The 15,381-nt window shown below is 40.3% G+C and overlaps 1 protein-coding gene across 5 annotated transcripts; it reads left to right on the top strand.

Annotated features, from left to right (window-relative positions):
• The first annotated feature begins 7,991 nt into the window (after positions 1-7,991).
• Positions 7,992-12,620, top strand: LOC147630519 (pentatricopeptide repeat-containing protein At5g27110-like). Of its 5 annotated transcripts, none has more exons than XM_086810410.1 (3): positions 7,992-8,322; positions 8,679-8,878; positions 9,183-12,620. In XM_086810410.1, exons 1-3 carry the CDS (start codon positions 8,308-8,310, stop codon positions 12,451-12,453), a joined length of 3,486 nt encoding a protein of 1,161 aa, XP_086666536.1. In that variant the 5' UTR covers positions 7,992-8,307; the 3' UTR covers positions 12,454-12,620. The 5 variants fall into 5 exon arrangements, with proteins under 5 accessions (XP_086666536.1, XP_086666539.1, XP_086666538.1 ...); XM_086810413.1 differs by having other exon boundaries at positions 8,041-8,322; positions 9,332-12,620; XM_086810412.1 differs by lacking the exon at positions 7,992-8,322 and adding an exon at positions 8,407-8,515 and having other exon boundaries at positions 9,332-12,620.
• Positions 12,621-15,381: the final 2,761 nt, after the last annotated feature.

Genomic DNA, 15,381 nt, shown 5'->3' with positions numbered 1-15,381 from the left:
GGGCCCTTTGGGAGGTCATTGCTGACAGTATACACAGGTAATGACAGTTGTGGGTGTGTGTGTTTGTGTGGGTGTGTGTGGGTGTGTGTGTTCGTGCGGGCAGCCGCCCCCCATGGTTGTAATGCGCAGCAGGATGTGGGTGGTCCGCCACACGAGGGGTGTGTGTGTAAGGCCATTCTTCGGAATGGTGCTTATCGTGGGGCACATAGTCGGTAACGCGGCTGGTTTGTGTCCTATGGTAAGTATGGCACGCCGTAGTAGCGGCACTAGTCGATAACGCGGCAGGCATAGTATCGTTATGGCGATGTCACCTTCCCTTCCCTTCCCTTTGTCAAATGCGGGCATATGGTCGGTAACGCGGCCAGCATATGTCTGTATCCTATTCGTATTCCCATAGATTCGGGCAGTATTTTATCGTTAACGCGGCAAGTTGGTGTCGTCTGCTAGTGCATATATTGTTTTTTGCATATTGTGGCATTTGATCGTTTTAACGCGGTCGAAAAAATGTCGTAAATTTGCTTGATGCGGCTTGTATTGTTTTTATTGTGTGTGATCCATGCGATACTTGGTTGGTAACGCGGCATGAGTATTTCATGGATCAAAGTTTACATCATATTGTCTTTAAGTTTAATTTCATGATATCGTGACTCGTAAAAATGAATATATCTCTCTCTCTCTCTTCCTCCCCCCCCTCTCTCTCTCTCATGATACACTTCACAACTCTCTGAAGGTTTCGCGTTGCACTCATAATGATATCAAAATTAATGCCGAGCGCATTTTCTTGGAGGTGTACGATCGTCCTCTCCATAATGCCGACGCTCCACTCTATTTTGCTAAGATGCTATATGCACAATTTATCCTAGAAACTCCAGTGGACTTCGCCTCCAGAGAGGCCACTGTCAGCACCCACGACATACGTGAAGAGACAGTGACATTCACAAGGGAGGAACTTGCTCTCATGGTGGAGGGTGCTGGATTGGAGTTAAACAAGGTCAAAGAAAGCTTAGGGGCACAGCTAGCAGAGAAGGAGAAAGAAGCTGTACGATTATCTCAAGCGTCAACTCCTCCCCCGGCCAATAGAGGGATTCAAGAGCAGCTCACAAAGATCAGCCAAGATGTACAGACCATCTCTTCACGTATAGCTCCAATGCGCCGCCAAGGGAACCACATCTCTCATTTTTTGATACATCCTGATCTTGTGGGAGTTTCTGCTGAGGCTACTAGTTCCTCCACCCCCCAATGTCCTGTATGTTACAAAGTATTCGATGGGTGGAACGGCCAGTATATACTACCCTGTGGACACTACTACCACTTAATATGTTTAGTGAGGCACATGCAAAGTATTTCCACATGTGCATGTGCAGTGTCCCAATAAATCAAGGTATTTATACAGTGTTCGGCATGGCTAGCGAATATAAACCACCAAGACCTTTAGATGCAACTCCTAGTGCAATTTGCAATTTATTTCAAGATGAAAGCTAAGAAAGACATAAATCCTACTTTTGTATTGATAATTTCTCCAAATACAATCATTTGTACAAGTACTTTTTATGAAATTAATGAAATGGCTTCTTTCTCTATGTCAGTATCTTGCTCCAAAATTCTTTCACCGTTTACCCTCTCGTCTGCTAAATTAAGCTCATCTAAGTTAATGTCCAAATTGTCTTCTATCTCAAGGCTAATGCACGATGTACGTCCAACATCAAAGTTCTCTCTACTACATCATCACAATCGTACATCCATCTGGGCATATCTTCATACTCTTCACTTTAAATGTCTCGCAAGATCTTTTCATTGCAATACATGTAAACAAGTTTATCAGCTCGATCTGCAAGAAGTCGATTTGCGAATAGTACTGTGAATATATTTGTACATGCTCCAGTTTCTTTCTGAGCCTGAGTTTGAAGAGCACTGACTTAGAACCTTCATCGCAAGGTTGCGCAATAAAGCATAGTGCTCACCACCATTCATCATCCACCACTTCCATGCAGGCTGCTCTTTAGCCATTTGTTGAACAAGGGAGTTGGAAAATAAACCCTCTTTCAATCGAAATGAGGTCATCTCCTTTATGCACTTTACACGATCATCAACATTATTATAAAAAGTGTCCACTTTATAAAAATCTTGAACCACCTCAACGTTGGACATCAAATCCATATTCCAGTATTCAAGATCTAGCACGTAAGCAGCACTGTGTGTAGTGGTGAATGCACTCCAATCCATCTAGCATGGAAGTACTTCAATAGGACTTTTCTTTGTCTACTGGAAAATGGTACACGCCATTGCTTTTCCACCACTGAATGCTCTAATTTCTCAGGACACTCCAAACTCCGCTGGACAGTCCACCATTGCATCCATGCTTTCCCGAGATTAGGCGCTCTTTGATTAAGACTTCGTATGGCATACATAACAGGCATCATTACATGGTATGCATCCATCACACTGTTCCACCAACTTCTTCTCGCGCTGCCTTCAAGACTTTGATTTTCTCTTTCACTTTTTCAGGTTGAGTGCTCTCCCAGTCATCATGAAATGTCATGCATATAAATGTTTCGCAAAATGCATCTTTATTTCGAAGAAGAGACTCAAAAGTGTAAAAGTGAGTGCAAAACCCAGTCTCCGTTGGAAGCTTTAACATAACTGACATGCGAGGTCGAAAAATATCTAACACTCTCTATCTTTTGAGCATGAATCTCACAAGCAGGCAAGCAGTGTCAACGATTGAGGCAAACCATTTGGTATCATCACTTTTATACCAATCTTTTAATACAAGATTCAAACTATGAGTATTACAGCCTACCGAAAAAACATGTGGATAGTGTCACTTTAGGATTTTGGATGCATTCTTGCAATTCTTTGCATTGTCCATGACGATTTGGACTACATTTTTGGCACCCACTTCCTCTATCACCACAGAGCCAATGACTTGAGTAATATAAGCCCCAGTTTTGATTGAACCAGCAGAATTCACGGCACGGATGAAAGTCTCACCTCTAGGTGAAATAACCATTATATTAATTAATGGTTTTCTTTGTACATTGGACCATCCATCACTTACTATACTACATCCAGAAAGCTCTATATTGCTAAGAATTATTCTTTGTACACGTTCTTTTACTTGCGCATAACATTTCTCTAATAGATCATTTCGCATAGCATGGTACGTAGGTGGTGAAAACCCTGGTCCAAACTCACCAATTTTCTTCCATGCTCTCTTCCAATGCTCACTGTCCACTATCATCATAGCACTCCCAGAAAAGTAAATCGCTTCAGCAAGGGCGAGTTGTGCATCATCGAGCCGACCTTGACGTAGGCTTTCTTGCAATGAAGTTTGACGCATGGGTATATTTCCTACGTCAAAGTTCCGCTTTGCAAGAAGATGCACTGGGTAGATTACTTTCTGGTTGCACATTGACGTTCGGAGTACAAGCAGGTGATGTAGCTGGAGTTTGATGATTAGAACAACAGTGTTCTTGCTGCCTTGATACATTAACGGTAGGAGTGTAATGTTTTCTTGAATCTTTCTTTTGAATTTCTTCTCTTATGCGTTTGGCCACTGCAGGTGCAGAGGGGTGGGTACATGACTTTTTCTTCGCTCCGCCTAAAAAGTGTTCTCTTAGTCGAGGCGCCCCACCTGATTTTACTGCATGGCATAGATTACACTCCCAATCTATGAATCGATCACCGACGTTAACTGTATATTGCCACTCTATCCCAGGTGCCTTTTTTTTCCTACTATTTGGAATTTGGACTCTATTGGAGGTATCACTGGATCCAACATTGTCCTCCATCTCAAATAACCTATTCAAGCAAGCATATAACAATGAATACACAAATGAAAAAACAACAAAGTCACTCACGTATTACAAAACATACATCAACAGACAAACTACTTCGAAACTATCTTGACAAACACAAAAGATCATCACATAACACAAAACTACTTCGAAACTATCTTGCAAGGTCTGACTACAAAACTACTTCGAAACTATCATGCACATTGCACCCCCAATGAAGGATGCCTTTTGTACCCAATTAAGGATACTTTACACAATCAAAGATCTATGCTTGCCCAATACTTTAGTATAGGACAATAGACCTTCTCTAACATTCACAAAGAAAATCAAAGATCTATGCTTACCCAATACTCTAGTATAGGACAATAGACCCTTGTCTACTCTAAACTATATCAAGTATCAATAACCAATACAAGCCCCTAAGCAGGACTCTTGGCTCCATCAAACCATTCATACAAGGCATGCTCTTTGCTCCATCTTGGTTTAGATAGAATTTGGACCAACCTTACAATTACCCTTGTCTTAACTAGAAAAAATTGACCAATGACAATAATATTTTCTCACTACTTGATTAGGTGTTTGCATTGGGCTTTGATTTTAATTATTTTCCACAAGAACACCTTACCATGTTGCCTTGTAGACCTTACAAGACCTCCGACATTTCCAACACCACCATGCATCAACATACGACCTCGATGCATCTTCATCGGCATATTCCGAGGATAGAATCTATATCAAGAAGGGGGGCATGTTAATGCTCATTAAACACCTCTCCAATGTCGATGCCATCCATTGGCAACCGTCACTTCATTGGGCCATTGACATTTGAAATGCTAATATTGTATATTTTACGTGTGCGATCACCACTTGTCTATGAAAGGCACACCATGGGAATAATTATTGAGATTGCATGCTTATATTAAGTGTTTTCACAAGCCTAGGCGGCCTTGGATAGCCATGGACCTATGTTTTAAGTATGGTAGGCCAAGGTGTGAAAGCTTGGGGCCAAGATAAGGGTCAATCTGTATTCTCACCATTCATCCTCTTATGCATAATCAATAAAGTGCTTTTCTTCTCTTCTCTCTTGTGTCTTGCTGGACTATTTCGATTCAAGCTCTTGTGTGCTCATTGCATGTGTGTGAGAGAGAGAGAGTGTGAGGAGGGTCGAGCTACATTTGGACTGTAGAGGTGGCAGTGGAGTGGAGCTCTTAGGTGCTCTTGTGGTGACGTAACCTATGAGGATCCCAAGCACAAGTATTCACAAGGTGAGTGACACACCCTGCCCCTACATTTATGAGCTAGATCATGGAAAATTGGCTTCTCAGATGAGCTGTTTTATGCTCCCGAGTGTGGTTGGGCAAAGCCCCACAACAAGTGGTTGTTTCTTGTGTCTTTTTCATGGGGTGTAAGGGCCTTCCATTATCCTATATTAGAAGAACCTCATGAGTTAGTAAATGAAGAAGAACATCTTGTGCCTAAGTCTATCATTGATCATGAGACCACCACTACACGCACAGGTAACACTTATGTTAAGTATCTTGTGACTTTAAAGAATCATCCTATTGAAGATGCTACATGGATGTGAGAAAGGTTTTTCCATTCTTACCAAAAAACTTATCTGCATATACCATCTACGTAATCAATCAAGACTAACCGTTCTTAAGCAAGAGGGAATGCTAGTCACAATCTCTATGATCAAGTGGAGATACCTATGCAATCCTTACTTACACATGGGAATGTGGGTGATGCCATTATTTAATTCCATGTGTGATATTTAATGAGGGTATTTTATGTGTGGAATACAACTTTTATTTATATCATTTTCCAGGATTAATGTGTTAAATCAACTATGTTCACTAGTATGATATAGTCAGGATTAATTTATTTAATCGGCTATGTATGCTGACTGATATTATTTGTTATAGGTGATGATTGAGTGGTGGACTATTTGTTAGTCATGTAGGTGAAACATGAGTTGAACCACAATGAGATTTCTTAGAAGACATGTGAACACCCATTATGGTGACATCTTTTTGGCAATTATATTTTTGGAAGGCTAAGGCCTCAAACCTTTGTACATACCAATTAGTATTTATACTTTTAGTAAGGCTAATGCCTCAAACCTTTGTACATACCAATTTGTACATACCAATTAGTATTTATACTTTTGATAAGCCCAAGGTATTTTTGGAAGAGCTTGTATGCTCAAAAACAAAAAAAAGCTTTAACGCTCTATTTTTGAAGTTGTCTTTTTGAAAAGCAAGCTTTAATACATTAAATATGGATGAGTGGTGATACGACGGGCCACACTCATCCATGGAAGACTGGACCCAATCTTGTGTTGACTATGTCTCTCTTATTTTCAAGCCTTCATGTTTATTTATTTTGGTATAAATTTGTTTACGTAAGGTTCATGCTTTTAATTTGTTTAAAGTCTATGGCTTGCTCTACTTTTTATGTGTGAGAAAAAGGATTATTCTCCAAGTGGCATAAAGGTCCTAACACCTCATAATGGGAGCCTTACTAAAAAAACTTGTAGCTTGTTTGGTAGTTTGCCAAACCTACTAATACCATCATTTGGCTAGTGTCTAAACTAGGCTTATGTGTCAAGCTACTCAACCACTTCTCCTCATAGGGGCGTTAAAAACATGAGCTAGCAAAACTCATTACAAAAAAGAGGGAGTGCAGACATTGATATTTAACACAAATTATAAGGGTTGTAAAACATGAACTAACAAAATCTTACAAAAGAGTGACTGTGGACATTGATATCTAACACAAATTACATTGCTATAAGGGTTGCAAAGCACAACAACTTTTATAGAGAGAAAATGAAGGCCTCAGGAAAAGACTCTATAGATTAGAAAAAATACATGTTATGATACAAAGAAAAAGAAAAGACTTTTTTAGTAAAGATTAATGTGACGATTTTATGGAGAGTCAAGGTAAAAAATAATTTCATGAATGAATGTGAAGCAAGAGGTTTCTAAGCGGTAAAGATAAATTGGAAGATTTGGAGTGGTGGTTGATACACACCTCTGCAGCAAGAAGTACCTCCCCACCCATCCAACCTCTCACCCAAGAAAGAGGAGGAGAAGGAGGTCTTCAAGCCTACCTCCAAGCTCTTTCCTAGGAGTCATGGAGGGTAATAGTGGCACACCTAGAAGTGCAACCATAGCAGCAAATGGGCAAGGCCAAGGTGGTCTATCACCAACTTTCCAACCTCAAGTCCAAGCCCAAGCCCCGACCCAACAAAATGTACAACAACCACATCAATGTGGCCAACAACAACTAGTGAACCAAGGTGATTAGAAAGCCAACCAACTAGATCCATTGGTAACCTATTGAGTAGGGTAAGTGTGAGGCCCTCAACCTTTAAGGGCACTTCTTTGGAAGATGCATATGATCATATCAATGCTTGTAAAGTGAAGACTAGAGAGAGAAGATGCATATATGGTTCTTTTCTCGTCCACCTTGGAGGAAGGTGCAAACAAGTGGTATAGCCAACACCCAACACACCACTTTACTACTTGGGATCAACTTAGAGATGGGTTCTTGAGGACCTTCAGGCTAGATAATTTTCATGATATGATAGTACAAAAAATTTGTAATCTTAAAATACTTCAAGGAGACACACACACACACACACACACTTACACCAGTGCCATCGCTTGCGCACGCGATATATATATATATATATATATATATATATATATATATATATATATATATATATTGGCACTTGTGTGTGTGTGTACGTGTACATATAGATATGTGTGTGTGTACACTTATGTACATATAGATATGTGTATATATATACATATGAATATATAGATATGTATGTATATATATATGTACATATACACACACTTATATATATATATATATAAGTGTGTGTATATGTACATATATATATATGTGTGTGTGTGTGTACACACTCATATATGTATGTGTGTGTGTATATGTACATATATATATATATTTGTGTGTGTGTGTGTGTACACACTCATATATAGATGTATGAATATATCTTATATATACATATGGACATATATACACATATATCTATATATATGTATATGTGTAAATATGATATAGATACAATATACCTATATATATATAGATACATAAATAAGACAATATACCTATATATATAGATACATAAATAAGACACCGAATGCCTTAACATTAAACAAGTCATAAGGGCCATCTAAATAGTTACAATCATAAGCATGCTTGTTTTTTGATGGGCTGCCTTTCTCGTTAGAAATCATAATGTTTGGAGAGGGGATGTCAAGTGCGTGCACATGACCATGCTAGTGCTAGGCTAAATCGTTGATTTCCAACAGATAAACAATACGGTTAGGGCATTTGCCTGGCTCAGATAGGCTCAAGAAGAAGCTTAGTGTGGGCACCGGTGTGACACTTTGCCATTTTCAGACCAAGTGCTGTCATTTTGTGCAGCTATGGCTTTTGGATACGTTCTTCTGTCTCAGGCCCGAGCAGAAAAATGAGGCTTCCCAATGTAAGCTACAAGCTACAAATTTGGTTTGAGCTTTTTATTGGACTTAGCAAAGTCTTATTGAACTAATGCTGTTATTGTAAAATGAAAAAATTATGTATGTATGTATGTATGCATGCATGTATTTATATGCGTAAGAATGCCAGGTTTGATGCATCAATGTGGACATGCGAGGTCTACTCCAATGTGGATGTATGTATGTATGTGCGCCCTGTTTTTGAGTTTTGTGTGTGTCAAAATATCAAATTTTTTTCTTAAGGTTGCAGGTTTAGGTATGTGGTCTGTTACATTGAGCAGGTTTATGCCTTCTTATCTTTGCAAGGTTTTACCGTAAGAGTTAATATTTGTGGTGCTTGTAGGAAATTTGGAGAGCATCAGGATATCTGTGCAGTCTGGGACATGGGAAAATTTCCATTAACTATTCATCAGTATCTGTGTTGGTACGAGATATGGAGTGCAAAGCAACCGGGGATGGCATTACAGAATCATGTCGTCTTCCCGGGGGTGGGAAAACACAATCACACCATCTTCCTCAATCAAGTGTTAACAATTCTGCCAGGTAAAATTCAGTTATTTCAGATTGCTTTGTGAGATTTTATCTTTTATATAAATATGTAGATATAAATATAAGTACAGAAACGCATGGCATGCATGTATGTATGTATTCTTTGAGGTTTTTTGGCTTCTGCAATAAGCTTTTTATAGATATAAATATGAGTATGAGTAAATAAATATGTAAATCAATAAAAATATAGAAATGCATGACATGCATGCATGTATGTATTCTTTGAGGTTTTTTGGCTCCTGCAATAAGCTTTTTGTAACTGTTTTGAATCTGGTGCTGATCTTGGCTATTTGTAAAGACTTGATGAGTGCTATGGAGATTTCGGACCTGGAACTGTAGAGAAATTGTGCCAAGAGCAACGGTTGGAAGAGGCATTTGAAGTTGTTTGCATTTTACAAAAGCGTGGTTTTGCCATCTCAAGAGACATTATTTACTCTCTTTTGCAAGGATGCATCGAAGAGAAAGATCTAGCAACCTGCAGGAGAGTGTACGCCCTCATGGTCAGCAGCGGGCTTGATGCAGTCGTCGTTCTTGGAGATCACCTCATCCGCCTTTTTACTTCTTGTGGAAGCTTGCAAGATGCAAGCAGAGTATTTTGGAAATTGCCAAAACCAACTATACACACATGGAATGCACTTATAACAGCAAACACAAAGCTAGGAGAAGGTAAAAGAGCTCTTAGTTTGTTTTATATGATGTACCAGTATGGCATCAGACCCGACAAAGTTACATATTTGTGCATCTTAAAAGCATGTAGCAACATACAGGATGTACATGAAGGCAAGCTGATTCATAAATGCATTATTAAAGATGAATTAAGAGCAGATACCATGGTTGGAAACTCACTTATTGACATGTATGCCAAGTGTGGAAACCTAGAGGAAGCATTAGAAGTTTTTGAAGGATTGTTGGATCGCGATGTCGTATCGTGGGGTGCTATGATAACAGGCTATGTCCAGCATGGACTCGTTCTTCCTGCTGTTGAGCTTTTTGAGAAAATGCAGCAACAGGGCATCAAACCAAGCAAGGTCATCTTTTTGTGCGCTTTCAAGGCATGCAGCCTCTTAGGTGCCATGAATTGGGGCAGGCGGATTCATGATGAGCTGATACAAAGTGAAGTTACAGTGGACTTAATTCTTGAGAATTCCCTGATTGATATGTATACCAAATGTGGGCATATGGAAGACGCTCAAAACATGTTTGACAGTTTACGAGTTCAAGATGACATTTCATGGGGTACGATGATTGCTGGCTATGTAGCGCTTGGGAATGGTCACTCAGCACTTCAGCTTTTTCATCAAATGCAATGCCAGGGCTCAAAGCCTAGTGCCAATGCTCTTTCTTGCCTTGTGAAAGGGTGTGGCCTCGTTGGTGACATAGTGCAAGGCATGCTGCTACATGACCTGATTCTTGTAACAGGCCTTGATTCGAATATAGTGGTTTGCAGCAGCCTCATTGACATGTACGTGAAATGTGAGAAACTACAGGAAGCACAAAAGGTTTTCAATGCACTATCACATAAAGATTTGGTTTCATGGGGTGCGATGATTGCAGGATATACTGCACTTGGGCATGGTCTTTCTGCTCTTGAGCTTTGTGCACGGATGCAAGAGGGTGATATCAAGCCGGACAAAGTGATATTTATAAGCCTTATGAAGGCTTGTGGAGGCATTGGATCGGTTGAACAAGGGAGTCTGATACACCACCATGTTATTGAAAAAGAGTTGGAATCAGATAATGTGATTGGGAGTGCTCTTATTGACATGTATGCCAAATGTGGGCGCCTAAAAGAAGCTAATGCAGTCTTGAGCAGGCTACCGAATCAAGATCATGTGTCGTGGTGTGCACTGATAGCAGGATATGCAACACATGGGCACGGCTTTCTTGCTTTAGATCTTTTTGAGAAAATGCAACGGGCAGGCATTAAGCCAAACCGAGTCACACTTCTGTGCATCCTGCAAGCGTGTGGCAGCATAGGGTGTCCGAGCCAGAGCAGGCAGATACATGACCAGATTATTAAAAGCGGATTTGAGTTAGATGCAGCCATTGGGAACACTCTTATTGACATGTATTCGAAGTGTGGAAGCCTAGAAACAGCACAACAATTGTTTGATGCTTTGGGGACTCAAGATGTTGTTCATTGGGGTACCATAATTGCTGGGTATGTGATGCATGGGCATGACCTTGTTGCAATTGAGTTTTTCCAAGAAATGAAAGAGGAGGGGATCAAGCCAAACACCTTTGTGTTTTCCTCCATCTTAAAAGCATGTGGTAGCCTCAAAGTGTTAGGAAAGGGTAGGCATGTACACGATCAGATCTTAATCAGTGCAATGGAAACAGATCTGGTTGTCGGGAATGCCCTCATTTACATGTATTCGAAGTGTGGACACTTGGAAGATGCATTTCGAGTGCTCAAAAAACTGCAGAATCGAGATGCTGTGTCATGGGCAACTATGATTGCAGCACATGTAGAACATGGGTATGGTTTTCATGCATTGAAAGATTTTGGAAAGATGCAAGATGAAGGTATATATCCAAGCACGGCAACATATGTGTGCGTTTTGAAAGCATGTAGCAGTGTTGGAGCCCTAGCACAAGGCCGAATTGTTCATAATCTGATACTTATAGGTGAAAGTGAGTTGGATGTTGTTGTTGGCAGCAGCCTTGTTGACCTATACTGCAAGTGCGGGAGCGTGGATGAGGCACATCGAGTGTTGAGCAAGCTGCCAAATCAAGATGTAGTGGCATGGGGAGCACTGATTGCAGGTTGCGCCCATCATGGCAACAGTAGGCTGGCTAGACACTGTTTTCAAGACATGTTAAGCCGAGGATTGAAGCCTGATAGTGGAGTTTTCACGGGTCTTTTAGCTGCATGTAGTCAGGAAGGTCTCGTAGAGGAAGGCCATCAATTATTTATCTCCATGATAAAAGACTTTAAGGTGGTACCTGGTGTTCAGCACTATAGTTGTATGATTGACCTTCTTGGTCGTGCAGGATGCTTGAGAAAGGCAGAGGATTTACTTGAAATCATGCCAGTTCTTCCTGATACTATTGTTTGGATGTCCTTGCTGACTAGCTGCAAAACATATACCAATGTGGGGATGGGGAGCCGGTGTTTTGAGCAAGTTCTTAAACTAGGTTCAGTTGATGCTGCCAGTTATATGCTCATGTCAAATATCTATGCTGATGCCCACATGTGGCACGACGTGGAAAGAATGCATGAGTTGAGGAAAGCTGTGGATGCAAAGAAGCAGCCTGGTATAGCCTGGGTCAAGGTGCATTATGGGGTGCATGAGTTTGTGGTTGGAGGGCAAAACCACCCTCAAAATGATGATATTCGTGCCAAGGTAAACAACTTAGCTACACCTATGAGAGAGGCAGGCTTTGTGCCTCAGTTGGACCTCATTTTGGAGCCATTCTCAAATGAGAATAAAGAAGAGACCATAAATTATGGGCTTGATAATGCTTGTAGTTTCAGAGGTTTCCATATGAGCAAGTTTCTTGGTATTTGTACTCATTCACCTAATCCTAATAATATTAGTAAGTTAAATCGTTGCATGCCACCCTGATCCAATTGGTGTGTCGTAGCTGCATTGACGTGTAATGTTGATTTTTAAACCTCTGTATTCAAACGTTTGCAAGGGTGGAGACTGATGAATGGCAATTGCATATGCACATAATCCTAACCTTGTTCAAGAATAAGGTTTAGGCAATTCTGCAAAGTATGGTTTGAAGATAGTGGCATTATGTTTTGGTGCTGTGATCTGTAGCTGTCTTTTTGGAATGACCCCCTATTGGATGTAGTAACGTGGACTCTCGAGTACTAATCAACTTGATAGAAATGCATACATGGACTAAGTACTAAGTATTTGAATGGCCCCCTGTTGAATAAACACTGGTGTTTTGATAAGTAATGTAGACTCTCAGGTACTAATCAACTTAATCGACATGCGTAGATGGACCTAGTAAAAGATATCAGCAATTATCTCAATGTTCAACTTTTGCATGTAGGAGGACAAAAACAAGAAGGAATTCAGGCATGAATGCATGCGATATGCTCGATACATGAAGTTCACTTCTCTTTTTTAATATCAAGGAGGCACTGAAGATTCAAGTTGGCAACTTATACTGTTGATAAATGGCATGGATGTGGAGGCAAAGTCGCTTGCAGAAACTTGCCACATAAGATGAAAGATACAAAGGACCCGTCACTTTTTGTATGGAAACTGAAGGATGCCATTTGCGTTTTGTAGCTTGTGCATATAAAAGTACTATCTGTATAGAAGGAACTTGTGCTATTATCCATTATAATTTGTATGTGTTGTATTATAATAAATGTGTTTGAATCCTTAATCCAAAATATAATCAAATTTTATTAGTTTATTTGCCACATTATTGTAAGAAACCTCAACCTTCAATGTGAAACCTATTGAAAAGTGCAATGAAGAGGATTGCACTCATTAGCATGGAGTGTACACATTGTCCCACTCATCATAGGGAGTAGCACCTAGACCTAGAAAGACTGCCATGAATCAGCCATGAAAGCTTAGGCATAAGCTCCAAGAAATGACATAATAGTCAAAAGATCATAATAGTCATAAAGGGTATCAATAGCTGCATACTAAATGACTTATATAGCCACTTCCCTAAAGTATATCCACACTAGCCTATGCCCAAACCAATGTGCCTCAATCCTAATGTGTACATGTGCTAGTGGAAAATAGCTTTGTTACAAACCATCCCCTTCTACAATGATTTTGTCCTCGAAATCAAAGGGTGGTCGTGCACAAAAGACACAAACAAAAGGCTATATATAAGAGCACATCCAAAACTAATGTCAATGTCATCATCAAAGGCCCATCAAGGGCCCCTCTCGATCAAATGGAAAGGAATTTAGTGCAAAGCTGACAATGAAACTAACAACGCATCCTCCAGGGTTGAATGTGAAACCAAGGAGTCACCTGATCATAGCCATAGATCTCGTGCCACCTGGATCAAAAGGGTAAGTTGTATCACCCCAATTCACAAGCATGTGAAACCAAGGAGTCACCTGATCATAGCCATAGATCTCGTGCCACCTGGATCAAAAGGGTAAGTTGTATCACCCCAATTCACAAGCATGTAGCGCGCCACTTGGATCGAATACGTAGTAACACTGCCCCACCGTCGAAAGGTGGTCACCAAGGAAGACTAGATTGAATAAAAATCCACAAGATACACTCCCAAGATCATGGTCTAAATATCCACCTAGGTCGAAGACAGATGTGTCATGATGGCAAGATGATCTTTGGTATGACCAAAAATAAATGCCACATAAACTAAATCCACATCAATGCATAAGCATCCACGAGCATCACAACAAAATGCCTCATAAATCCTTTCAAGACTTGGACCAAAAACTAATGTATTATCATAGGTATGGTATGTCCCCATCAATGGTGCCTCCATAATCACTGGATCTATGGAAATGCCTAAGTTAAATGCAAAGCTCTCAAAATCCATGTGATCAGTGTGCATAGGTATGGTATGTCCCCATCAATGGTGCCTCCATAATCACTGGATCTATGGAAATGCCTAAGTTAAATACAAAGCTCTCAAAATCCATGTGATCAGTGTGCATACTCATGCCTCGCCTATTACAAGGTCTCACCTTAATGAAGTCATCACTACCCTCACACATTATTAGTGACTACTTAAACACATAAACTATACCCAAATGAGCGCTGCCAGTAGGTACACTATGAAAGCTAGGAGTAACGGTTAAACTGTAGATATCTCCACATGTGAACTCTCTAGAGGAATAGCCCAACACATCTAACATAAGAACCTTAAATCTAAGCTCCTCATGGTCCATCGTATGGTCATGGGTATTGTATGGAGTATCTCTAACCTCATGTGCAATAGATGAATACCCAAGATCCTCTAATCGAGCCTCACTATGATCTCTAGAGAAGTAGGTAGACATACTCATATCATCCGGTACTCGATGCCATCCCTACCCTAGAGATCATGGGTATCGTATATGGAGTATCCCTGACCAAGATCCTCTAATCAGGCCTCACTATGATCTCTAGAGAAGTTACAGGTAGACATACTCATATCATCCGGTACCCCATGCCATCCCTACCCTCGAGAGATCATGTCCACATGATCCAACTCACACACAACACCATCACATACATCATTATCATGTGCATATATGTCTATGTCATCATGTACACGTGTATCATCATGTGCAAGTGTGTGTGATACATCAATATCATCATATGTGTGTGTGCGATACATCATCATGTGTGGGCATCATATACATCATCATGTGTGGGTATCATATACATCATCATCATCCAGATATGTGTCGATGTAATCTACACCATCAGGAACATAATCATGGCGGCTCAAGTGTGTGGGACACTCGTATAGTCACCAAAAGTCTCGTCCCATGTGAACCAAGCCCGAACCATCTATATCGAGGTAGCCAAGCAACGAGTTGCAAATGA

Source organism: Cibotium barometz, chromosome 16, assembly GCF_041138505.1.
Source record: "Cibotium barometz isolate CiBa-2024 chromosome 16, ASM4113850v1, whole genome shotgun sequence".
Classification (NCBI taxonomy): Eukaryota; Viridiplantae; Streptophyta; class Polypodiopsida; order Cyatheales; family Cibotiaceae; genus Cibotium; species Cibotium barometz.
Note: the sequence above shows the minus strand (reverse complement) of the source record. Positions and strands in the feature narration are given on the sequence as shown.